Below are 25,853 nucleotides of genomic sequence, written 5' to 3'. Positions count from 1 at the left end.
AAGAGGCAGGTGGAAGTTGGATAGAGATAAACTAAGGCAAAGAGGTTTTGAGAGAGAATTTCAGAGAGCAGACCTTTGATGGTTGATGGCTGTAGCACTGATGGTGCAACAGAAAGATGGCAGACACAAAGTAGTCCAGACTCAAGAGAATGGAGGGCGTGTGCTGGAATGTAGGGCTGGTGAAGGTTGCAGAGGTAAGGTGAGGTGTGGTCATGAAGGGATTTATAAATGAGGACAAAGATTTTTAAATCAATGTTTTGAGGAAGTCAGCGAGAACAAGGGTGCTAAGTGAGAAGGATGTGGTCAGGGGTAGGTTGCAGGTGGCAGAGTTCTGGATAAGTTGGGATTTGTTATGGTGGAAGTCAGGAGGCAGGTGAGGAGGGCATTGGTGAAGTTGAGTCTGAAGGTGATGAAGGCATTGATATTGGTTCCAGTGGCATTAGGGATAGAGGCTGGCGATACTCCAATGATGGCGGACAGAGAACACAATAGAGAGCCATATATCCAAGTTTGCCAATGGCACAAAAATTGGTGACACAGCAAGTAGTGTAGACGGGAGCATAAAATTACAAAGAGACATTGATAGATTAAGAGACTGGGCAAAACTGTGGAAAATGGATTTCAATGCACGTAAGTGTGAGGTCATCCATTTTGGACCAAACAAGGATAGATTCGAGTATTTTTTAAATGGTGAGAAGCTAGGGACAGTGGAGGTCCAAAGAGACTTAGGGGTCCAAGTAAACAGATCACTAAAATGTAGTGGTCAACTATAAAAAATAATCAAAAAGGCTTATGGAATGTTAGCCTTTGTATCTAGAGGGCTGGAATATAAAGGGGAGGAAATATTGCTACAGCCATACAAAGCCCTGTTTAGACCACATCTGGATAATGTGTACAGTTCTGGGCACCGCACCTTAGCAAGGATATATTGGCCTTGGAAGGAGTGCAGCACAGATTCACCAGAATGTCACCAGGCTCCAAAGATTAGATTATGAGGAGAGATTTCATAAACTAGGTTTGTATTCCCTCAAATATAAAAGTTTAAGGGGTGATTTGATTGGGGTTTTTAGGATCTTGAAAGGAATTAATAGGTTAGATAGAGAGAAACTTTTTCCGCTGGGGATGGGGGAGTCTAGGACAAGGGGACATAACCATAAAATCAGAGCTAGGCCATTCAGGAGAGAAGTTAGGAAACCCTTCCTAACACAAAGGGTGGTAGAAGTGTGGAACTCTCTCCCACAAAAAGCAATAGATGCTAGCTCAATTAATAAATTTAAATCTGAGATCGATAGATTTTTGCTAGCCAAGGGTATTAAGGGATATGGAGTCAAGGCGTGTAAATGGAATTAGGATACTGATCAGCCATGACCTCATTGAATGGTGGAACAGGCTCGAGGGGCTGAATGGCCTACTCCTGGCTCCTGTGGAAATAAATGGTTTTAATGATGTTCTTGATGTGGGATTTGAAGCTCAGGATCGAATGGGACATGGAGTTTGTTGAGTGTAGTGTGAATGAGCAGCTGCACTTCTGTGGAAGTTACTATGGTGGAATGGGACCAGCTCCGAGGGAATTCCCAGCCCTAGTGTTTGGTGAGGTTGTTGATCCAGTAAAGTTTTGCACCTGTGGACGGATGGTTGGTTAATCAGATATTGTGATATTTATTGTAACATTAAGAGACCAAGTGTAACAATTTTTTGATTCATCCGATACAAGGCACCTGGAATAAAGGGAAGTCCTCTGTTTACGACCAAGAAATGTCTATTCTAATCTCTGCCATGTCCACGTAATCCCAATTCCCTCTGTGTCCATGGGCGTGTGCATTTTGGCTGCCACTCCAGACCTGAGCCAATAGTTCTAAACCCTTTTTTTCTCTCCTGGCCCTTCGTGGACCCTTCTCTAGTGTTTCCTCCCCTTCCTGTCACCCAGACATGCACATTTCATTTCTCCACTCTCGGGTACTTTGCCTCCCATAATCCCTATCCCACCCATCACTACTCCACTGCCTTCCACTCTCCTGCCGCTGCCCCAGGCTTGAATCTCCCTTGAATAAGCCTAGAGACTCTGTGCCTCTCTTGGCATTCTCCAAAGAGCCATCGAGGCACCCGTCGCTGCCTCCTTATGAGGAGCAACCCCAATCCCATCCTCCTCTTTTCCCAATCTTCCCTCCCTGTGCGCCCACTGGGAGTTGACCTCACCAACCTCCTCATCCCGCTCACCTCTCCATTTCCCTCCAGGTCAAAGGAGAGGGAGAAGGAGAAGGGGAGGGGCTTATGCAGGGGATTCTAAAAGGGGTATAGGCAGCTGAAGGCACAGCTGCCAATGGTGGGGCAAACGGAGTGGAGGATGCACAAAAAGCCAGAGTCAGAGAAGTGGAGTGTTCAGGGCTGGGGGAGGATACAGAGATAGAGTTGGGCAATGCTATGAAGTGATTTAAATGTGAGGATGAGACTTTTAAACTGGAGTCATGGGGGGTCGGGGAGTCAATGTAGATCAGCAAGGACTGGGGTGATGGGTGAGCAGGAGTTGTTGTGGAACAGGAGAGAGGCAGCAGAGTTTTGGATGAGTTGAAGTTCAGAGAGAATGGAGGATGGGAGGCCAGCCAGTTGAATTTGGAGGTGACAAAGATATGGATGGGTTGATTTCAGCAACACATGGGTTGAGGTAAAGGTGTAGGCGTGCGATGTTATGTAAGACTTTGTAATGGGGAGAATATGGGCTCAAACGGGACGATGAGGTTGCGAACAATCTGGTTTAGCCTGAGACAGTGGCCGAGAAGGAGGATGGAATTGGTGGCAAGAGCAGGGAGTTTGAGGCAGGAGCCAAAGATGATGGCTGGAGGAAATGACAGCTCATCCAAGGCCCTGGCATAACATCAGTGCCTGGATGTTGGACAAGCGGGAAACAGTGAGAGCGGAGCGAGGTTAAAAACAGCGCACAGCGAGAGCGGGAGTTCACCGGAGCGGCGGGAAACAGTGAGAGCGGAGCGAGGTTAAAAACAGCGCATAGCGAGAACGGGAGTTCACCGGAGCGGCGTGAAACAGTGAGAGCGGAGCGAGGTTAAAAACAGCGCACAGAGAGAGCGGGAGTTCACCGGAGCGGCGGGAAACAGTGAGAGCGGAGCGGGGATAAAAACAGCGCACAGAGAGAGCGGGAGTTCACCGGAGCGGCGGGAAACAGTGAGAGCGGAGCGGGGATAAAAACAGCGCACAGCGAGAGCGGGAGTTCACCGGAGCGGCGGGAAACAGTGAGAGCGGAGCGAGGATAAAAACAGCGCACAGCGAGAGCGGGAGTTCACCGGAGCGAGGATAAAAACAGCGCACAGCGAGAGCGGGAATTCACCGGAGCGAGGATAAAAACAGCGCAAAGCGGGAGCGGGAGTTCACCGGAGCGAGGATAAAAACAGCGCACAGCGGGAGCGGGGGTTCACCGGAGCGAGGATAAAAACAGCGCACAGAGAGAGCGGGAGTTCACCGGAGCGAGGATAAAAACAGCGCACAGCGAGAGCGGGAGTTCACCGGAGCGAGGATAAAAACAGCGCACAGCGAGAGCGGGAGTTCACCGGAGCGAGGATAAAAACAGCGCACAGCGAGAGCGGGAGTTCACCGGAGCGAGGATAAAAACAGCGCACAGCGAGAGCGGGAGTTCACCGGAGCGAGGATAAAAACAGCGCACAGCGAGAGCGGGAGTTCACCGGAGCGAGGATAAAAACAGCGCACAGCGAGAGCGGGAGTTCACCGGAGCGAGGATAAAAACAGCGCACAGCGAGAGCGGGGGTTCACCGGAGCGAGGATAAAAACAGCGCACAGCGAGAGCGGGAGTTCACCGGAGCGAGGATAAAAACAGCGCACAGCGAGAGCGGGAGTTCACCGGAGCGAGGTTAAAAACAGCGCACAGCGAGAGCGGGAGTTCACCGGAGCGAGGATAAAAACAGCGCACAGCGAGAGCGGGAGTTCACCGGAGCGAGGTTAAAAACAGCGCACAGCGAGAGCGGGAGTTCACCGGAGCGAGGATAAAAACAGCGCACAGCGAGAGCGGGAGTTCACCGGAGCGAGGATAAAAACAGCGCACAGCGAGAGCGGGAGTTCACCGGAGCGAGGATAAAAACAGCGCACAGCGAGAGCGGGAGTTCACCGGAGCGAGGATAAAAACAGCGCACAGCGAGAGCGGGAGTTCACCGGAGCGAGGATAAAAACAGCGCACAGCGAGAGCGGGAGTTCACCGGAGCGAGGTTAAAAACAGCGCACCGCGAGAGCGGGAGTTCACCGGAGCGAGGATAAAAACAGCGCACAGCGAGAGCGGGAGTTCACCGGAGGGAGGATAAAAACAGCGCACAGAGAGAGCTGGAGTTCACCGGAGCGAGGATAAAAACAGCGCACAGCGAGAGCGGGAGTTCACCGGAGCGAGGATAAAAACAGCGCACAGCGAGAGCGGGAGTTCACCGGAGCGAGGATAAAAACAGCGCACAGCGAGAGCGGGAGTTCACCGGAGCGAGGATAAAAACAGCGCACAGCGAGAGCGGGAGTTCACCGGAGCGAGGATAAAAACAGCGCACAGCGAGAGCGGGAGTTCACCGGAGCGAGGATAAAAACAGCGCACAGAGAGAGCGGGAGTTCACCGGAGCGAGGTTAAAAACAGCGCACAGCGAGAGCGGGAGTTCACCGGAGCGAGGTTAAAAACAGCGCACAGCGAGAGCGGGAGTTCACCGGAGCGAGGTTAAAAACAGCGCACAGAGAGAGCGGGAGTTCACCGGAGCGAGGATAAAAACAGCGCACAGCGAGAGCGGGAGTTCACCGGAGCGAGGATAAAAACAGCGCACAGAGAGAGCGGGAGTTCACCGGAGCGAGGATAAAAACAGCGCACAGCGAGAGCGGGAGTTCACCGGAGCGAGGATAAAAACAGCGCACAGCGAGAGCGGGAGTTCACCGGAGCGAGGATAAAAAAAGCGCACAGCGAGAGCGGGAGTTCACCGGAGCGAGGATAAAAACAGCGCACAGCGAGAGCGGGAGTTCACCGGAGCGAGGTTAAAAACAGCGCACAGCGAGAGCGGGAGTTCACCGGAGCGAGGATAAAAACAGCGCACAGCGAGAGCGGGAGTTCACCGGAGCGAGGATAAAAACAGCGCACAGCGAGAGCGGGAGTTCACCGGAGCGAGGTTAAAAACAGCGCACAGCGAGAGCGGGAGTTCACCGGAGCGAGGATAAAAACAGCGCACAGCGAGAGCGGGAGTTCACCGGAGCGAGGTTAAAAACAGCGCACAGCGAGAGCGGGAGTTCACCGGAGCGAGGATAAAAACAGCGCACAGCGAGAGCGGGAGTTCACCGGAGCGGGGATAAAAACAGCGCACAGCGAGAGCGGGAGTTCACCGGAGCGAGGATAAAAACAGCGCACAGCGAGAGCGGGAGTTCACCGGAGCGAGGATAAAAACAGCACACAGAGAGAGCGGGAGTTCACCGGAGCGAGGTTAAAAACAGCGCACAGCGAGAGCGGGAGTTCACCGGAGCGAGGATAAAAACAGCGCACAGAGAGAGCGGGAGTTCACCGGAGCGAGGTTAAAAACAGCGCACAGCGAGAGCGGGAGTTCACCGGAGCGAGGATAAAAACAGCGCACAGCGAGAGCGGGAGTTCACCGGAGCGAGGATAAAAACAGCGCACAGCGAGAGCGGGAGTTCACCGGAGCGAGGATAAAAACAGCGCACAGCGACAGCGGGAGTTCACCGGAGCGAGGTTAAAAACAGCGCACAGCGAGAGCGGGAGTTCACCGGAGCGAGGTTAAAAACAGCGCACAGAGAGAGCGGGAGTTCACCGGAGCGAGGATAAAAACAGCGCACAGCGAGAGCGGGAGTTCACCGGAGCGAGGATAAAAACAGCGCACAGCGAGAGCGGGAGTTCACCGGAGCGAGGTTAAAAACAGCGCACAGCGAGAGCGGGAGTTCACCGGAGCGAGGTTAAAAACAGCGCACAGCGAGAGCGGGAGTTCACCGGAGCGAGGATAAAAACAGCGCACAGCGAGAGCGGGAGTTCACCGGAGCAAGGTTAAAAACAGCGCACAGCGAGAGCGGGAGTTCACCGGAGCGAGGATAAAAACAGCGCACAGCGAGAGCGGGAGTTCACCGGAGCGAGGATAAAAACAGCGCACAGCGAGAGCGGGAGTTCACCGGAGCGAGGTTAAAAACAGCGCACAGCGAGAGCGGGAGTTCACCGGAGCGAGGATAAAAACAGCGCACAGCGAGAGCGGGAGTTCACCGGAGCGAGGTTAAAAACATCGCACAGCGAGAGCGGGAGTTCACCGGAGGGAGGATAAAAACAGCGCACAGCGAGAGCGGGAGTTCACCGGAGCGAGGATAAAAACAGCGCACAGCGAGAGCGGGAGTTCACCGGAGCGAGGATAAAAACAGCGCACAGCGAGAGCGGGAGTTCACCGGAGCGAGGATAAAAACAGCGCACAGCGAGAGCGGGAGTTCACCGGAGCGAGGATAAAAACAGCGCACAGCGAGAGCGGGAGTTCACCGGAGCGAGGATAAAAACAGCGCACAGCGAGAGCGGGAGTTCACCGGAGCGAGGATAAAAACAGCGCACAGCGAGAGCGGGAGTTCACCGGAGCGAGGATAAAAACAGCGCACAGCGAGAGCGGGAGTTCACCGGAGCGAGGATAAAAACAGCGCACAGCGAGAGCGGGAGTTCACCGGAGCGAGGATAAAAACAGCGCACAGCGAGAGCGGGAGTTCACCGGAGCGAGGATAAAAACAGCGCACAGAGAGAGCGGGAGTTCACCGGAGCGAGGTTAAAAACAGCGCACAGCGAGAGCGGGAGTTCACCGGAGCGAGGATAAAAACAGCGCACAGAGAGAGCGGGAGTTCACCGGAGCGAGGTTAAAAACGGCGCACAGCGAGAGCGGGAGTTCACCGGAGCGAGGATAAAAACAGCGCACAGCGAGAGCGGGAGTTCACCGGAGCGAGGATAAAAACAGCGCACAGCGAGAGCGGGAGTTCACCGGAGCGAGGATAAAAACAGCGCACAGCGAGAGCGGGAGTTCACCGGAGCGAGGATAAAAACAGCGCACAGAGAGAGCGGGAGTTCACCGGAGCGAGGTTAAAAACAGCGCACAGCGAGAGCGGGAGTTCACCGGAGCGAGGATAAAAACAGCGCACAGCGAGAGCGGGAGTTCACCGGAGCGAGGATAAAAACAGCGCACAGCGAGAGCGGGAGTTCACCGGAGCGAGGATAAAAACAGCGCACAGCGACAGCGGGAGTTCACCGGAGCGAGGTTAAAAACAGCGCACAGCGAGAGCGGGAGTTCACCGGAGCGAGGTTAAAAACAGCGCACAGAGAGAGCGGGAGTTCACCGGAGCGAGGATAAAAACAGCGCACAGCGAGAGCGGGAGTTCACCGGAGCGAGGATAAAAACAGCGCACAGCGAGAGCGGGAGTTCACCGGAGCGAGGTTAAAAACAGCGCACAGCGAGAGCGGGAGTTCACCGGAGCGAGGATAAAAACAGCGCACAGCGAGAGCGGGAGTTCACCGGAGCGAGGTTAAAAACAGCGCACAGCGAGAGCGGGAGTTCACCGGAGCGAGGATAAAAACAGCGCACAGCGAGAGCGGGAGTTCACCGGAGCGAGGATAAAAACAGCGCACAGCGAGAGCGGGAGTTCACCGGAGCGAGGATAAAAACAGCGCACAGCGAGAGCGGGAGTTCACCGGAGCGAGGATAAAAACAGCGCACAGCGAGAGCGGGAGTTCACCGGAGCGAGGATAAAAACAGCGCACAGCGAGAGCGGGAGTTCACCGGAGCGAGGTTAAAAACAGCGCACAGAGAGAGCGGGAGTTCACCGGAGCGAGGATAAAAACAGCGCACAGCGAGAGCGGGAGTTCACCGGAGCGAGGATAAAAACAGCGCACAGCGAGAGCGGGAGTTCACCGGAGCGAGGATAAAAACAGCGCACAGCGAGAGCGGGAGTTCACCGGAGCGAGGATAAAAACAGCGCACAGCGAGAGCGGGAGTTCACCGGAGCGAGGATAAAAACAGCGCACAGCGAGAGCGGGAGTTCACCAGAGCGAGGTTAAAAACAGCGCACAGCGAGAGCGGGAGTTCACCGGAGCGAGGATAAAAACAGCGCACAGCGAGAGCGGGAGTTCACCGGAGCGAGGATAAAAACAGCGCACAGCGAGAGCGGGAGTTCACCGGAGCGAGGTTAAAAACAGCGCACAGCGAGAGCGGGAGTTCACCGGAGCGAGGATAAAAACAGCGCACAGCGAGAGCGGGAGTTCACCGGAGCGAGGATAAAAACAGCGCACAGCGAGAGCGGGAGTTCACCGGAGCGAGGATAAAAACAGCGCACAGCGGGAGCGGGAGTTCACCGGAGCGAGGTTAAAAACAGCGCACAGCGAGAGCGGGAGTTCACCGGAGCGAGGATAAAAACAGCGCACAGAGAGAGCGGGAGTTCACCGGAGCGAGGATAAAAACAGCGCACAGCGGGAGCGGGAGTTCACCGGAGCGAGGATAAAAACAGCGCACAGCGAGAGCGGGAGTTCACCGGAGCGAGGATAAAAACAGCGCACAGCGGGAGCGGGAGTTCACCGGAGCGAGGATAAAAACAGCGCACAGCGAGAGCGGGAGTTCACCGGAGCGAGGTTAAAAACAGCGCACAGCGAGAGCGGGATTTCACCGGAGCGAGGATAAAAACGGCGCACAGCGAGAGCGGGAGTTCACCGGAGCGAGGTTAAAAACAGCGCACAGCGAGAGCGGGAGTTCACCGGAGCGAGGATAAAAACAGCGCACAGCGAGAGCGGGAGTTCACCGGAGCGAGGATAAAAACAGCGCACAGCGACAGCGGGAGTTCACCGGAGCGAGGTTAAAAACAGCGCACAGCGAGAGCGGGAGTTCACCGGAGCGAGGTTAAAAACAGCGCACAGAGAGAGCGGGAGTTCACCGGAGCGAGGATAAAAACAGCGCACAGCGAGAGCGGGAGTTCACCGGAGCGAGGATAAAAACAGCGCACAGCGAGAGCGGGAGTTCACCGGAGCGAGGATAAAAACAGCGCACAGAGAGAGCGGGAGTTCACCGGAGCGAGGATAAAAACAGCGCACAGAGAGAGCGGGAGTTCACCGGAGCGAGGTTAAAAACAGCGCACAGCGAGAGCGGGAGTTCACCGGAGCGAGGTTAAAAACAGCGCACAGCGAGAGCGGGAGTTCACCGGAGCGAGGTTAAAAACAGCGCACAGCGAGAGCGGGAGTTCACCGGAGCGAGGTTAAAAACAGCGCACAGAGAGAGCGGGAGTTCACCGGAGCGAGGATAAAAACAGCGCACAGCGAGAGCGGGAGTTCACCGGAGCGAGGATAAAAACAGCGCACAGCGAGAGCGGGAGTTCACCGGAGCGAGGATAAAAACAGCGCACAGCGAGAGCGGGAGTTCACCGGAGCGAGGATAAAAACAGCGCACAGCGAGAGCGGGAGTTCACCGGAGCGAGGATAAAAACAGCGCACAGCGAGAGCGGGAGTTCACCGGAGCGAGGATAAAAACAGCGCACAGCGAGAGCGGGAGTTCACCGGAGCGAGGATAAAAACAGCGCACAGCGAGAGCGGGAGTTCACCGGAGCGAGGATAAAAACAGCGCACAGAGAGAGCGGGAGTTCACCGGAGCGAGGTTAAAAACATCGCACAGCGAGAGCGGGAGTTCACCGGAGCGAGGATAAAAACAGCGCACAGCGAGAGCGGGAGTTCACCGGAGCGAGGATAAAAACAGCGCACAGCGAGAGCGGGAGTTCACCGGAGCGAGGATAAAAACAGCGCACAGCGAGAGCGGGAGTTCACCGGAGCGAGGATAAAAACAGCGCACAGAGAGAGCGGGAGTTCACCGGAGCGAGGATAAAAACAGCGCACAGCGAGAGCGGGAGTTCACCGAAGCGAGGATAAAAACAGCGCACAGCGAGAGCGGGAGTTCACCGGAGCGAGGATAAAAACAGCGCACAGCGAGAGCGGGAGTTCGCCGGAGCGAGGATAAAAACAGCGCACAGCGAGAGCGGGAGTTCACCGGAGCGAGGATAAAAACAGCGCACAGCGAGAGCGGGTGTTCACCGGAGCGAGGATAAAAACAGCGCACAGCGAGAGCGGGAGTTCACCGGAGCGAGGATAAAAACAGCGCACAGCGAGAGCGGGAGTTCACCGGAGCGAGGATAAAAACAGCGCACAGCGAGAGCGGGAGTTCACCGGAGCGAGGATAAAAACAGCGCACAGCGAGAGCGGGAGTTCACCGGAGCGAGGATAAAAACAGCGCACAGCGAGAGCGGGAGTTCACCGGAGCGAGGATAAAAACAGCGCACAGCGAGAGCGGGAGTTCACCGGAGCGAGGATAAAAACAGCGCACAGCGAGAGCGGGAGTTCACCGGAGCGAGGATAAAAACAGCGCACAGCGAGAGCGGGAGTTCACCGGAGCGAGGATAAAAACAGCGCACAGCGAGAGCGGGAGTTCACCGGAGCGAGGTTAAAAACAGCGCACAGCGAGAGCGGGAGTTCACCGGAGCGAGGATAAAAACAGCGCACAGCGAGAGCGGGAGTTCACCGGAGCGAGGATAAAAACAGCGCACAGCGAGAGCGGGAGTTCACCGGAGCGAGGTTAAAAACATCGCACAGCGAGAGCGGGAGTTCACCGGAGCGAGGATAAAAACAGCGCACAGCGAGAGCGGGAGTTCACCGGAGCGAGGATAAAAACAGCGCACAGCGAGAGCGGGAGTTCACCGGAGCGAGGATAAAAACAGCGCACAGCGAGAGCGGGAGTTCACCGGAGCGAGGATAAAAACAGCGCACAGCGAGAGCGGGAGTTCACCGGAGCGAGGATAAAAACAGCGCACAGCGAGAGCGGGAGTTCACCGGAGCGAGGATAAAAACAGCGCACAGCGAGAGCGGGAGTTCACCGGAGCGAGGATAAAAACAGCGCACAGCGAGAGCGGGAGTTCACCGGAGCGAGGATAAAAACAGCGCACAGCGAGAGCGGGAGTTCACCGGAGCGAGGATAAAAACAGCGCACAGCGAGAGCGGGAGTTCACCGGAGCGAGGATAAAAACAGCGCACAGCGAGAGCGGGAGTTCACCGGAGCGAGGATAAAAACAGCGCACAGCGAGAGCGGGAGTTCACCGGAGCGAGGATAAAAACAGCGCACAGCGAGAGCGGGAGTTCACCGGAGCGAGGATAAAAACAGCGCACAGCGAGAGCGGGAGTTCACCGGAGCGAGGATAAAAACAGCGCACAGCGAGAGCGGGAGTTCACCGGAGCGAGGATAAAAACAGCGCACAGCGAGAGCGGGAGTTCACCGGAGCGAGGATAAAAACAGCGCACAGCGAGAGCTGGAGTGGAACGACCGCGTTCCGATAAAAATCAAAGAATGACGTCACAGGTGAAGCGGGTTGGTGATTGGTGAGACCGGAGCTGATTGGTGAGTCGGTTGAGGTGAGTATTTCTACCATTTTACTGTAAGTAAAGTAATAAGAAAGGGAAGGTCTGCAGGTTTAATAGCAGGTAGTGTTTTTTTTGGTGAACCTCGGTCCCTAGTATAGTTAACATTTTCTCATTTCAACGTAATTTAAAAGGGGTAACTAAGCTAAGGCAAGTCATGGCAGCAGACCTCGCACCCGTGATATGCCCCTCCTGCAAGATGTGGGAAGTCATGGACACTACCAGTGTCCCTGCCGACCATGTGTGCAGGAAGTGTGTCCACCTGCAGCTACTGACCGATCGTATCTCGGAGCTAGAGCTGCGAGTGGATTCACTGTGGAGCATCCGCGATGCAGAGAAACTCGTGGATAGCACGTTTAGCGAGTTGGTCACACCGCAGGTAAAGGGAGTACAGGCAGGAACTGAATGGGTGACCACCAGGCAGAGTACGAGCTGCAGGCAGGTAGTGCAGGGGTCCCCTGTGGCCATCCCCCTCTCAAACAGGTATACCGTTTTGGATGCTGTTGGGGGAGATGGCTCACCAGGGGAAGGTGACAGCGGCCAGGTTCATGGCACCATGGCTGGCTCTGCTGCACAGAAGGGCAGGAAAAAGAGTGGCAGAGCTATAGTGATAGGGGACTCGATTGTAAGGGGAATAGACAGGCGTTTCTGCGGACGCAACTGAGACTCCAGGATGGTATGTTGCCTCCCTGGTGCAAGGGTCTGGGATGTCTCGGAGCGGCTGCAGGATATTCTGGAGGGGGAGGGTGAACAGCCAGTTGTCGTGGTGCATATAGGTACCAACGATATAGGTAAAAAACGGGATGAGGTCCTACAAGCTGAATTTAGGGAGTTAGGAGTTAAACTAAAAAGTAGGACCTCAAAGGTAGTAATCTCAGGATTGCTACCAGTGCCACGGGCTAGTCAGAGTAGGAATGACAGGATAGCTAGGATGAATACGTGACTTGAGAGATGGTGCAAGAGGGAGAGATTCAAATTCCTGGGCCATTGGAACCGGTTCTGGGGGAGGTGGGACCAGTACAAATTGGACGGTCTGCATCTGGGCAGGACTGGAACCAATGTGCTGGGGGGAGTGTTTGCTAGTGCTGTTGGGGAGGGTTTAAACTAATGTGGCAGGGGGATGGGAACCGATGCAGGAAGTCAGTGGGAAGTAAAGTGGTGACAGAAACAAAAGGCAGTAAGGGAGAGTGTACAAAACATGACCGGACAGATGGTCTGAGAAAGCAGGGCAAAGACCAAGGGAAGTCTAGATTAAACTGCATTTATTTAAATGCAAGAAGTCTGATGGGCAAGGCAGATGAACTCAGGGCACGGATGGGTACATGGGACTGGGATGTTATAGCTATTACTGAAACATGGCTAAGGGAGGGGCAGGACTGGCAGCTCAATGTTCCAGGGTACAGATGCTATAGGAAAGATAGAGCAGGAGGTAAGAGAGGAGGGGGAGTTGCGTTCTTGATTAGGGAGAACATCACGGCAGTAGTGAGAGGGGATATATCCGAGGGTTCGCCCACTGAGTCTATATGGGTAGAACTGAAAAATAAGAAGGGAGAGATCACTTTGATAGGATTGTACTACAGACCCCCAAATAGTCAACGGGAAATTGAGGAGCAAATATGTAAGGAGATTACAGACAGCTGCAAGAAAAATAGGGTGGTAATAGTAGGGGACTTTAACTTTCCCAACATTGACTGGGACAGCCATAGCATTAGGGGCTTGGATGGAGAGAAATTTGTTGAGTGTATTCAGGAGGAATTTCTCATTCAGTATGTGGATGGCCCGACTAGAGAGGGGGCAAAACTTGACCTCCTCTTGGGAAATAAGGAAGGGCAGGTGACAGAAGTGTTAGTGAGGGATCACTTTGGGACCAGTGATCATAATTCCATTAGTTTTAAGATAGCTATCGAGAATAATAGGTCTGGCCCAAAAGTTAAAATTCTAAATTGGGGAAAGGCCAATTTTGATGGTATTAGACAGAAACTTTCAGTAGTTGATTGGGAGAGTCTGTTGGCAGGCAAAGGGACGTCCGGTAAGTGGGAGGCTTTCAAAAGTGTGTTAACCAGGGTTCAGGGTAAGCACATTCCTTATAAAGTGAAGGCAAGGCTGGTAGAAGTAGGGAACCTTGAATGACTCGGGAGATTGAAGCCCTAGTCAAAAAGAAGAAGGAGGCATATGACATGCATAGGCAGCTGGGATCAAGTGGATCCCTTGAAGAGTATAGAGATTGCCGGAGTAGAGTTAAGAGAGAAATCAGGAGGGCAAAAAGGGGACATGAGATTGCTTTGGCAGATAAGGCAAAGGAGAATCCAAAGAGCTTCTACAAATACATAAAGGGCAAAAGAGTAACTAGGGAGAGAGTAGGGCCTCTTAAGGATCAACAAGGTCATCTATGTGCGGAACCACAAGAGATGGGTGAGATCCTGAATGAATATTTCACATCGGTATTTACGGTTGAGAAAGGCATGGATGTTAGGGAACTTGGGGAAATAAATAGTGATGTCTTGAGGAGTGTACATATTACAGAGAGGGAGGTGCTGGAAGGCTTAACGCGCATCAAGGTAGATAAATCTCCGGGACCTGATGAAATGTATCCCAGGACGTTATGGGAGGTTAGGGAGGAAATAGCGGGTCCCCTAGCAGAGATGTTTGAATCATCGACAGCTACAGGTGAGGTGCCTGAAGATTGGAGGGTAGCAAATGTTGTGCCTTTGTTTAAGAAGGGCGGCAGGGAAAAGCCTGGGAACTACAGACCGGTGAGCCTGACATCTGTAGTGGGTAAGTTGTTAGAGGGTATTCTGAGGGACAGGATCTACAGGCATTTGGAGAGGCAGGGACTGATTAGGAACAGTCAGCATTGTTTTGTGAGAGGAAAATCATGTCTCACGAATTTGATTGAGTTTTTTGAAGGGGTAACCAAGAAGATAGATGAGGGCTGTGCAGTAGACGTGGTCTACATGGACTTTAGCAAAGCCTTTGACAAGGTACCGCATGGTAGGTTGTTACATAAGGTTAAATCTCACGGGATCCAAGGTGAGGTAGCCAATTGGATACAAAATTGGATTGACGACAGAAGACAGAGGGTGGTTGTAGAGGGTTGTTTTTCAAACTGGAGGCCTGTGACCAGCGGTGTGCCTCAGGGATCAGTGCTGGGTCCGCTGTTATTTGTTATTTATATTAATGATTTGGATGAGAATTTAGGAGGCATGGTTAGTAAGTTTGCAGATGACACCAAGATTGGTGGCATTGTGGACAGTGAAGAAGGTTATCTAGGATTGCAACGGGATCTTGATAAATTGGGCCAGTGGGCCGATGAATGGCAGATGGAGTTTAATTTAGATAAATGTGAGGTGATGCATTTTGGTAGATCGAATCGGGCCAGGACCTACTCCGTTAATGGTAGGGCGTTGGGGAGAGTTATAGAACAAAGAGATCTAGGAGTACAGGTTCATAGCTCCTTGAAAGTGGAGTCACAGGTGGATAGGGTGGTGAAGAAGGCATTCAGCATGCTTGGTTTAATTGGTCAGAACATTGAATGCAGGAGTTGGGATGTCTTGTTGAAGTTGTACAAGACATTAGTAAGGCCACACTTGGAATACTGTGTACAGTTCTGGTCACCCTATTATAGAAAGGATATTATCAAACTAGAAAGAGTGCAGAAAAGATTTACTAGGATGCTACCGGGACTTGATGGTTTGACTTATAGGGAGAGGTTGGATAGACTGAGACTTTTTTCCCTGGAGAGTAGGAGGTTAAGGGGTGATCTTATAGAAGTCTATAAAATAATGAGGGGCATAGATAAGGTAGATAGTCGAAATCTTTTCCCAAAGGTAGGGGAGTCTATAACGAGGGGGCTTAGATTTAAGGTGAGAGGGGAGAGATACAAAAGGGTCCAGAGGGGCAATTTTTTCACTCAAAGGGTGGTGAGTGTCTGGAACGAGCTGCCAGAGGCAGTAGTAGAGGCGGGTACAATTTTGTCTTTTAAAAAGCATTTGGACAGTTACATGGGTAAGATGGGTATAGAGGGATATGGGCCAAGTGCAGGCAATTGGGACTAGCTTAGTGGTATAAACTGGCCGACATGGACATGTTGGGCCGAAGGGCCTGTTTCCATGTTGTAAACTTCTATGATTCTATGATTCGAAGCTGTCTGACAACAGAGGCAGTGGAGGGGTTGAGAGAGGTGGTGGAGAGGTCGAACTGGGTATCTACAGCATACGTTTACAAGCTGACCCAAGTTCCTGGAGGCAATATGTAGATGAGGAAGAGGAGGGGGCCAAGGATAACTGGAACAACAGCAGTATATTGTGGTGTGGGAGTATCGGCAAGCGGCTGCCCGCCTGACGAGCCTAGCGTCCCTCTATTGCTTTTTCCCTTCCTCCAAAAAACAAAAAATACAGGGGAATTCCCGATGGCAAACCTCTTTAGAATGGGTGGGGGATGGTTGGAATGGCAGCCCCATTGTAGATAAGACAGGTGTCATCAGCAGCAAAAAAAGAGCAGAAAAACAAAATCTGCTTAGAAATAAGTTTTCTATGAATCTTTGGAAAGTACCTACTGAGCCTTCGAATCCACTTCCACTTTTTCTGTAAGGTCTAGCAAACCTGGGCACCTGTTTTATATGGGCATGATTGCTGCTGAGTGTAAATGAGTTGCTAATGATGGAAAACTGGACATGCGACAGCACCATATTATTACTACCTCCTTTAAATGCGCCTGCTCAGAAATGACAGCGGAAAATTGAGTGGGCACTATACTGGCTCATCTTTAATGCTCAATTTTCTGAAAATTCACCAGTATTAATACAAAAATCTGAGCTAATGTGTGTGATTCACTGTGAAAGAAGTAAAAGCCGGAGAGAAAGTTAAATATATGTCTTTGTAAGGATCAATCAAAAGTGGTGAATGCTACTGGTAAAAATGGATCCTTGGATGACTTAAGCAGAACACATCTATAATATATTAAATCTCTTACATTTCCTGTCTACAAAATCTTATTTAGTGTTGTCACATTTTGACATACTTTTGTGCCATTTTTCCCACTATAGATTCTTAAGTCCACATTTATAGTGGAAACTACCTATAAGAACATAAGAATATAAGAAATAGGAGCAGGAACAGGCCACATGGTAAGATCATGGCTGATCTTCAACCTCAAATCCACTTTCCTGCACGATCCCCATATCCCTTGATTCCCCTAGAGTCCAGAAATCTGTCTATCTCAGCCTTGAATATATTCAACGACTCAGCATCCACAGCCCTCTGGAGTAGAGAATTCCACAGATTCACAGCCCTCTGAGTGAAGAAATTCCTCCTTATCTCAGTCTTAAATGGCCGACCCCTTATCCTGCGACTATGCCCCCTAGTTCTAGACTCTCCAGCCATGGGAAACAACCTCTCAGCCTCTACCCTGTCAAGCCCCCTCAGAATCTTATATGTTTCAATTAGATCACCTCTCATTCTTCTGAACTCCAGAGAGTATAGGCCCATTCTACTCAACCTCGCCTCATAGGACAACTCTCTCATTTCAGGAATTAATCTAATGAACCTTCGCTGCACTGCCTCTAAGGCAAGTATATCCTTCCTTAGATAAGGAGACCAAAACTGTACGCAGTACTCCAGGTGAGGTCTCACCAAAGCCCTGTACAATTGTAGTAAGACTTCCTTACTCTTGTACTCCAACCCTCTTGCAATAAAGGCCAACATTCCATTTGCTTTCCTAATTACCTGCTGTATCTGTATGCTAACTTTTTGTGTTTCTTGTACAAGGACACTCAAGTCCCTCTGAACATCAACATTTAATAGTTTCTCACCATTTAAAAAATGTTCTGTTTTTCTATTCTTCCTACCAAAGTGAATAACCTCACATTTCCCCACATTATACTCCATCTGCCACCTTCTTGCCCACTCACTTAACCTGTCGATATCCCTTCACAGACTTTTTGAGTCCTCCTCACAGCTTACTTTCCCACCTAGCTTTGTATCGTCAGCAAACTTGGATACATTACACTCAGTCCCTTCATCTAAATCATTAATATAGATTGTAAATAGCTGGGCCCAAGCACCGATCCTTGCGGCACTCCACTAGTTACAGCCTTCCAGCCTGAAAATGACCCATTTATCCCTACTCTATGTTTTCTGTCCGTTAACCATTCCTCTATCCATGCTAACATATTACCCCAACCTCGTGAGCCCTTATCTTATGTAACAACCTTTTTATGTGGCACCTTATCGAATGCCTTTTGAAAATCCAAATATACTACATCCACTGGTTCCCCTTTATCTACCCTGCTAGTTACATCCTCAAAAAACTCTAATAGGTTTGTCAAACACGATTTCCCTTTCATTAAACCATGTTGACTTTGCCTAATCATATTATGATTTTCTAAGTGCCCTGTTACCACTTCCTTAATAATGGATTCCCGCATTTTCCCAACAACTGATATCAGGCTAACTGGCCTGTAGTTCCCTGTTTTCTCTCTCCCTCCTTTCTTGAATAGTGGGGTCACATTTGCTACCTTCCAATCCGTTGGGACCATTCTGGAATCTAGAGAATTTTGGAAGATCATAACCAATGCATCCACTATCACTGCAGCCACCTCTTTTCGAACCCTCGGATATAGGCCATCAGGTCCAGGGGATTTATCAGCTCTTAGTCCCATTATGTAAACTTGTCACACTGTAATTACACCCTCTTGTCAGTGGTGATGCCTCAGTTATGCATCTTCCATCACCACAGCCTGTACTGCAAATAAATTCCTATAACTATTTCTGGTCTTCTGCCTCCGAAGCTGCTGTAATTTTTTCTATTTAATGTTAAATAATAATAGAAAATCAAAATATTATATAAAAATAACAACAAAATGTATGACTTTAAAATGTAGACTGAATTATGTCTGCGTGCCCTGCTCCAATTATTCCCCAACCGCTAACCCTGCTCCAACCGGAGGATTACTATTGGGAGGGAGGTGAGACTGTCGGCAGGGACTCGCTAGGTCAGGGGTTTCTGCCCCTCAGCTCTCAGTCGGGGCCAGGCATAGCATCAGTGCCTGGTCTTATGATTTTTCACCGTTTAAAAGGGGCCACAGGAGCAGCCAGATTGTTCTTCTAGAGTGGGGAGGGACCTGGCATCCCTATGCTGGCATTTCCATGGTCTTCGGACTTACTCGGGGAAGCCCCTGAGCCTTGGCCCCACAAACGTCGGCATGGTCTGTGGTGGAGTTCCACACAGGGCGTGATCCCAGTATAACAGCCAGGCCCCCCTCCCTAAGCCTTTGTTTTGGTGAACTCCATTCTCCTCCATTTGCTGGTGTAAAGGTCTTGTTTGAAATGGGTTTGGGTAGTCTCAATCCAGTTCCTCGAGGATATATGCCTCCAGCACAAAAACTGTCCCATATTTGGCACTAATTTGGTAAACTCACTCAGAGAGGGCACAGGATGGCTAGCATGGATAATGGAAGAATGTTATACCAGTGTGGTTGGAAGTGCTTATCTGAAGTTGGGGCTATGGCATGTTTTTGGGGTGAATTATGGGGAGTTTTACTTTGCATCTTTTGCTTTGCATCTGGCAAATTCGGGAGTGCTTAATGCTGACAATGGGAGCCTGAAATGGGCAGATTTCCAATCCCCAGCACCAACATCCCGCACATTAATGGGGACATTTCGTTAAAGAAAGAGAACTGGATTGCCCTGCCTTGATGATAAAAGCAGCCTCAGTAATTTGTGTGGAGCACTTTATTTTTCTTCTCTCTGAAAGACAGCCATTGAAATGCGAGCCCATAGACTCGAACCTCATAGGGTAATTTTATAAATTTGTGCCCCTGGTGTGGAATTTGGGCCCGAGGCCCCATGGTCTTCTGTCCATTATCGTAATGGATCGAAAACCATGGTGGGCAAATGCTCATACTCCCGATACGTGCTCTGCAAGATGAGCTTAAATTCGTAAAACTAACCCTTATAAATAAAGTTAGAAAGTTAGAAAGCTAGTGACAAAAGCAATAGAGAAACTCTGGGCAATGAAGAGGAAGCGATTCAAAAACAAAACAAAAAAGCACAAAAAGAAATGAAGAAGTGTCTTAGAAATGGGGAAAGCCAAGTCATGATGCCCTACAAATTTTTTCCCTTCAAGTATTTATTCAATTCCCCTTTGAAAGTTACTATTGAACCTGCTTCCACCACCTTTTCAGGCAGTGCATTCCCGATCATTACAACTTGCTGCGTAAAAAAATGTTCCCTCATGTCGCCTCTGGCTCTTTTGCCGATCACCTTAAATCTGTGCCTTCTGGTTACCGGCCCTTCTGCCACTGGAAACAGTTTCTCCTTATTTACTCTATCAAAACCGTTCATGGTTTTGAACACCTCTATCAAATCTCCCCTTCACCTTCTAAGGAGAACGACCCCAGCTTCTCTAGTTTCTCCACGTAACTGAAGTCCCTCATTCCTGGCACCATTCTAGTAAATCTCTTCTGCACCCTCTCTAAGGCCTTGACATCCTTCCTAAAGTGCGGTGCCCAGAATTGAACACAATACTCCAGCTGAGGGCTGACCAATGTTTTATAAAGACTTAGCATAACTTCCTTGCTTTTGTACTCTAAGCCTCTATTAATAACGTCCAGGATCCCATAAGCTTTTTTAACAGCTTATGGGATCCTCAACTTGTCCTGCCACTTTCAAAGATTTGTGTCTGTGCACCCCCAGGACTCTCTGTTCCTGCACCCCCATTAAAATTGTACCATTTGGTTTATATTGCCTCTCCTCATTCTTCCTACCAAAATGCATCACTTCACACTTCTCTGCGTTAAATTTCATCTGCCATGTGTCTGCCAATTTCACCAGTCTGTCTATGTCCTCCTGGAGTCTGTTCTATCCTCCACATTGTTTACTTAATTTCTGAGTTTCGTGTCATCTGCAAACTTTGAAATTATACCCTCTATACCCAAGTCCAGGTCAATGTAATGATCAATCAGATGTAGCAATCAATGGTTAGCTGCTTAAATCGATTGGTTATATTCAAATTCCATTGCCCTTAAGCAGCTGGGATGTAACAAGGTCACCACAGACTTTGTTAAGTTCTGAGAGAGAAGTGTTGAACTTGTGTATATTTGTAAGAAACAGTCAGAAATAGAGACACAAAGTAGTAAAGAACCCACTGAGTGTGCTGAGAATAAGAGATTACACCTACAGCCTTCATTTTCATTCCAAACTGTTAGAGATCAAGATCGAGAGCTAGTAAGGGAATCCATTTTCTATAAAAAGAATCCATTTGTATTAAGTTTTATTTTATATTAAGCTCTATAGTTAAAAACCTAAAATTAAAAGTCTGCAAATGTCATTGGCAGTGCATGTCTGTACAGAGGTCAGAAGCAGCCTGCTTTGTACGTCATTGTTTATATTTAGAGATTAAGTTATCTGTAACTAACCATAATAATACATTTTATGCCTTGTTAACCCTAAACACCAGTATTTTCCATTAACCTTCGAGACCACAGATGTTAGATAGTGATAGATGTTTAGAGCAAGGAACTTCTTGATAAAGAGTGGTGAAAATTGGTGCAAAGTTCATCAAGATCATGTGTAATAATGTAGTTAGGAAGATATAAAAATGGCAAAATTGTGACGTGAGGTTAGAAGATGAAGCAGAAGGAAGAGATCTGGAAGATTGAGCACAACTAACTGTACCGTGCAATCTTCTACAGCACAGCATCGTCTTGTGTTGGCCATGAGTATATAACACTTAACCCTTAATAAACTGCAAGTGTTTTGACTCCTGCATCTCAGACCATTATCTCTGGTAAATAGACATAGGACTGCAGCCTCTGCCTATATTGTTACAAAAATACGTTTCTAACACAAACCATACATTCATTGAGTTCATTTTTGAAGAAGTGAATCAATTCAGCAATGATAGATTGGATGTTATCCATTAATAACTTAAAACACTGTATTGCGTAAACACTGAAGGAAATCATTGGTGAAAAAGGAGTTAAAGATTCCTTTATAGAGATCATGGCCATTCACAACAGATTAGTGCTCTTCACAAATTAATAAGAATAATTTCTGTTTGCTTCAATGTACCAGACAACACTAGGATAGTTACGTTTCTGAAATGTTGCTTCATTTTAAGCAAATGTACTTTTTAAATTTAAAGTATGAATTATCTGGAAGACCATCTGCCGTTTGTGGAAATTAAATAAATTACTGCAGAATCTAATCCAGTGGGCCTAAACTGCATTTCCTTTAATCCTTCTCTTTGGAAGGGTCAACTGATTATTTTATAAATATGAAAGGCAAATATGAAGGATATTTTCTCCCTGACAGGTACGAGATTAAATCCCTAAGAAATTTGTCAGATTAATACTATAATAATTAACTGGAATATGTAGGGGAGCTCTCCTAGTGTCCTGACTAACATTTATCCTTCAACCAACACCACTAAAAAGATTATCTGCTCATTTTTCTTATTGCTGTTTGTGGGATCTTGCTGTATGCAAATTGGCTGCCACATTTCCCTATATTACAATAGTGACTACACTTCAAAAGTACTTCATTAGCTGTAAAGCGCTTTGGGGCTTTCTGAGTTCTTTCTTCCTTTAATTTAACAAATGCAAGTCTTGCGTTTTAACCCCTTCCCTTTTATTTTATGTTTTGCCCTGAGCTTCTTCACAGGATATGTGCTACTTTCAGGCCAGGAGATGACATGTGAGTAGTCTGCTCCTAAACCTTAGGCAATGAGGAAGGGGAAAAATACAGTACCCTAATTTAAAAAAATCAAATCCAAAAATTATTGAAAAACATAATTATTTGGGAACTTAAACTCTGTAGAGTTTAGACCTGTACCATGAACTCAAATAGTGGCTTTAGGGATTAAAAATCAGGGACATAATTTATTCTGTGTGTAAAGTCAAAGAGATTCTTTAACCAAACTGGGGAGGTTTATAACATCAGTTTAGTAAAAGAATTCGGGGTTGAACTTCTGCGGGAGTTCTCCCTATTCTCCGCTGTAAATTTGACCACCATTACATTTGTCCACCATAATTTCAGCAGAGGATGTGTGGAAACCCTGGAAAAATGGATAATCCATAACCCTGCTGCCTTTACCTTAACTTGTACCAAGTCCCGTTCACCCATCACCCCTGTGTTCGCTGACCTACATTGGCTCCCGGTCCACCATGTTAATTGTATCTATGTGATTTATATCAATTAGTGTTAATTGTATTCAGGTGGTGAGTATCAATTGGGGACTCTCTTGTATCCATTTATAGGAGGGTGTGTAATGTTGAGCTGGGGGAATAAAGGCTTGGAAGTAACTGAAGACCAGGCTCCATATTCTATCCCTCACCACCAGGCTATCCAGTTATAATACATCAAGATCTCAATTTTAAAATTCTTTTCCTAGTGCCCGAATCCCTCCATGGCCTCGCCTCTCCCTATCTTTGTAACCTCCTTTAACCCCACAACCATCCGAGAACTTTGCATTCCTCCAACTCTGGCTTCTTGTGCATCTCCACTTCCTTCACCCCGCTATTGGCGGCCGTGCCTTCAGCTGTCTAAGCCCTAAGCACTGGAATTGCCTCCCCAAACCTCTTTGCCTCTCCACCTCTCTCTCTCTTCCTTTAAGATGTTGCTTAAAACCTACCTCTTTGACCAAATGTTTGGTCACCCGTCTATTGTCTCCTTCTTTAGCTCCGTAACAATTTCTGTCTGATTAGGCTTCTGTGAAGCGCTTTGGGATGTTTTACTACTTTAAAGGCATTGTATAAATGCAAACTATTGTAATCGGGAGAATCCCCATGGAAATTCAATTTTAATTTTACACGCAGAGAAATTGTATTCCCAGTTTCTTCATCTATAGACAAAGTAGTGAAAATTTAAAAATAAATGCTTTAATTCCTCATAGGGATGAGTGGAATTTTGCAACAAGAACAAATAAGTACATTTTTCCTTTTCACTGATGTTGTTCAATGCAAACAAGAAAGAGGAAAATATATATTTTCTTATGAAATGTATTTGAGGGTATGATTCTGTCTATTTTTTGCTCAGTTCTGATCCTCATTCCCGGGCCTTCTCAGACCATACACCTGCTGTAGCTAAGAATGTAGGTTGGTTAATAGCTATTAAAAGCTTCCGCCAATGAGTTGGTTTCGAAGAGCAACCATTGAAGGGGCTCCCTCCGATTTTACCTGTTCCCTGATGGGAAGCATATCATGAGAGCTCTGCTTAGAGAGTGGGTGAACCCATGCCCCTCCTTTTGGCAGTGCAATTGGAGCTCCAATATCCTGGCTCACTGCACTATGCCACCCGTTAATAGAAAAATAGCTCTTATGCTACATTTTCTTCAGTGGAGTAAACTAGAAGTTGAAACATGACTGTATTAAATATTGCTATATAGCTGTGGAAACCAACTGGGCCCTGACCTCTTTAAAATTAACTTTTGACTTCCCTAATCTAGAGAAAAGAAAGCTAACCTTGAAATACCCACAAGAGTGGTGGTGGTCTCAACTAAAGTGGTGACAACAGCTTCTTAGAAGTAAGTGGTAGTTTGCAAACATCAGTCGGACCTGACTGTGAGAGTGCAAAGCTCAATTTGTTTTATTTTTTACACCTCGTAAAATGTTAACCTGCTCATTTGATTAATAACTATTCAAACTAAATGTTTGAAACCAAAAATCCAGTTGTGCTATCATATGACTGAAAATTTCAACTCCATTTGTTCCTACCTCCAAATCCAGGTCTCATTGTGAAGTCATGATCATCCACTCTGAGAAGTTGTTCAGATTTTGTCAAATAAGATTTTGTTACATCTGGGCTCCTCTTTAGTATGGGACTGCAAGGAAAAATGTAATTATGTTCAACAATGAAGAAAACGCAGCAACTCTATCTACCTATCTATTTATCATTTCCACCAGTCCACCCATCTAATATATTGGATCACTTTGCTGTTTGTAGAATTGCTACATTTTATGTAATAAGTTATAACAACTCAATGTTGTGCATGCTAAGAGATGCTTAAATTTAAGGACTAATTCTTACAACAGTGCCTTGGAGCAGTCATTGCTGGCCACTGCTGCAAGACAGGCTAGAATCTGCCAATACAGAGAAAACAAAGTGAGATTTATATTCCGTGGTCCTTGCTCGGATAGCACAATAACAAGAGGCCTTAGTTTCAAATTTTTGCTGTTGACTTGCACGTTGGGAAAAAGGGAGGAATGCATTAATTGGAAGTAGAGCTTTTCTAAAGCAAATTAAAATTTCTCAATTATAGTTTCTAAGACATGTCTACTTCATTGAGTATCATCTTTGAGAGTGATCCACGTAGCTGAACTTGTGACCAGAGTTGGTCAGGTCACCTAAAGAGGGACTACCTGTGGCAGCTTAAGATATTTAAAGTGAGACACTGGCCCCCTGAAATCCTTCTTTGCTGCCAATGGTACTAGCATGGGACTTACAGTCTACCACTGACTGACGTGCCTGACCCTGTCGGGTTTCCTTGGGTCAAGCAATTAACATTTAGTGGGTGGACTCTCGTGCCCGCATTGGTGCAACTGGGGCACCTGCCTAGTGGGCAGGGATTTGAAGCATTGAGTAGTTTCTTGGGTCCAGTGCTGGCAGGTCATTGTCAAGGATGACATTTTAAAAAATTTGTTCTTGGGATATAAGTTGGGTTTTATTCCCCATCCCTAATTGCCTTGAGAAAATGGTGGTGGGCCTTCTCCTTAAACCGCTGCAGTCCTTATGTTGATAATGCTCCTACAAAAGCAATTCCAGGATTCCAATAGGCCAAATCATCTTACAATTCACTCCCACTGTGTAGAATTCATGATCTAAACATAGCATTGAAGTACAATGTCTTGACCAAGTATAAATTGTCCTTCAGTTATCTACGTGTAATGATGATGAAGGAATAGTGAGGTATTTCCAAGTCATTGCTGCTTTTGTTCTTCTTGGTGGTAGAGGTTGTAGGGAAGGGAGGTTCTGTCAAAATAACCATGTTCAGTTGCTGCAATGCATCCTGTAGATCATACATACTGCAGCCACTGTGTGCCGGTGGTGGATATTAAGTCCAATGACAGGGGCACCAATCAAGCAAACTGCTCTATCCTGAATAATGTCAAGCTTCTCACAGTCCTCACTTGAGCTTTGTAGATGGTGGAGAGGCTTTGAGGGGATAGGATGTGAGCCACTTGTCATAGAGTACCCAGCCTCTGGAGGAACATAGGAATTGCTAGATGATAAAAGACCCAGGTCATCTAGTTCGCCTCCTGCCATCCTGGTAGTCACATGATACAACGATAATGGAGCTGTTGACTAATCACAGCAATCCGTCTAGTCTACAACAGACCCAGACATGAGGCGAGGAAACCCCCAATGGTTGGGAACCATATGTTAAAAGTCACCTATTCCTCCCAAACATG

The 25,853-nt window shown here is 48.4% G+C and overlaps 1 protein-coding gene across 1 annotated transcript in view; it reads right to left on the bottom strand.

The window, feature by feature from the left end:
• LOC137321472 (gamma-aminobutyric acid receptor subunit rho-1-like) overlaps window positions 1-25,853 on the bottom strand; it is a 51,247-nt gene that overhangs the window by 11,474 nt on the left and 13,920 nt on the right. The window contains exon 3 of the mRNA XM_067983864.1: window positions 24,159-24,265. Coding sequence (XP_067839965.1) covers window positions 24,159-24,265 — 107 coding nt within the window. The remainder of the gene's footprint in view (window positions 1-24,158; window positions 24,266-25,853) is intronic.

The sequence above is a fragment of the Heptranchias perlo genome, chromosome 5 (assembly GCF_035084215.1).
Source record: "Heptranchias perlo isolate sHepPer1 chromosome 5, sHepPer1.hap1, whole genome shotgun sequence".
Taxonomy (NCBI): domain Eukaryota; kingdom Metazoa; phylum Chordata; class Chondrichthyes; order Hexanchiformes; family Hexanchidae; genus Heptranchias; species Heptranchias perlo.
The sequence above is the reverse complement of the archived record's forward strand: the minus strand, read 5'-3'. Positions and strand labels throughout refer to the sequence as shown.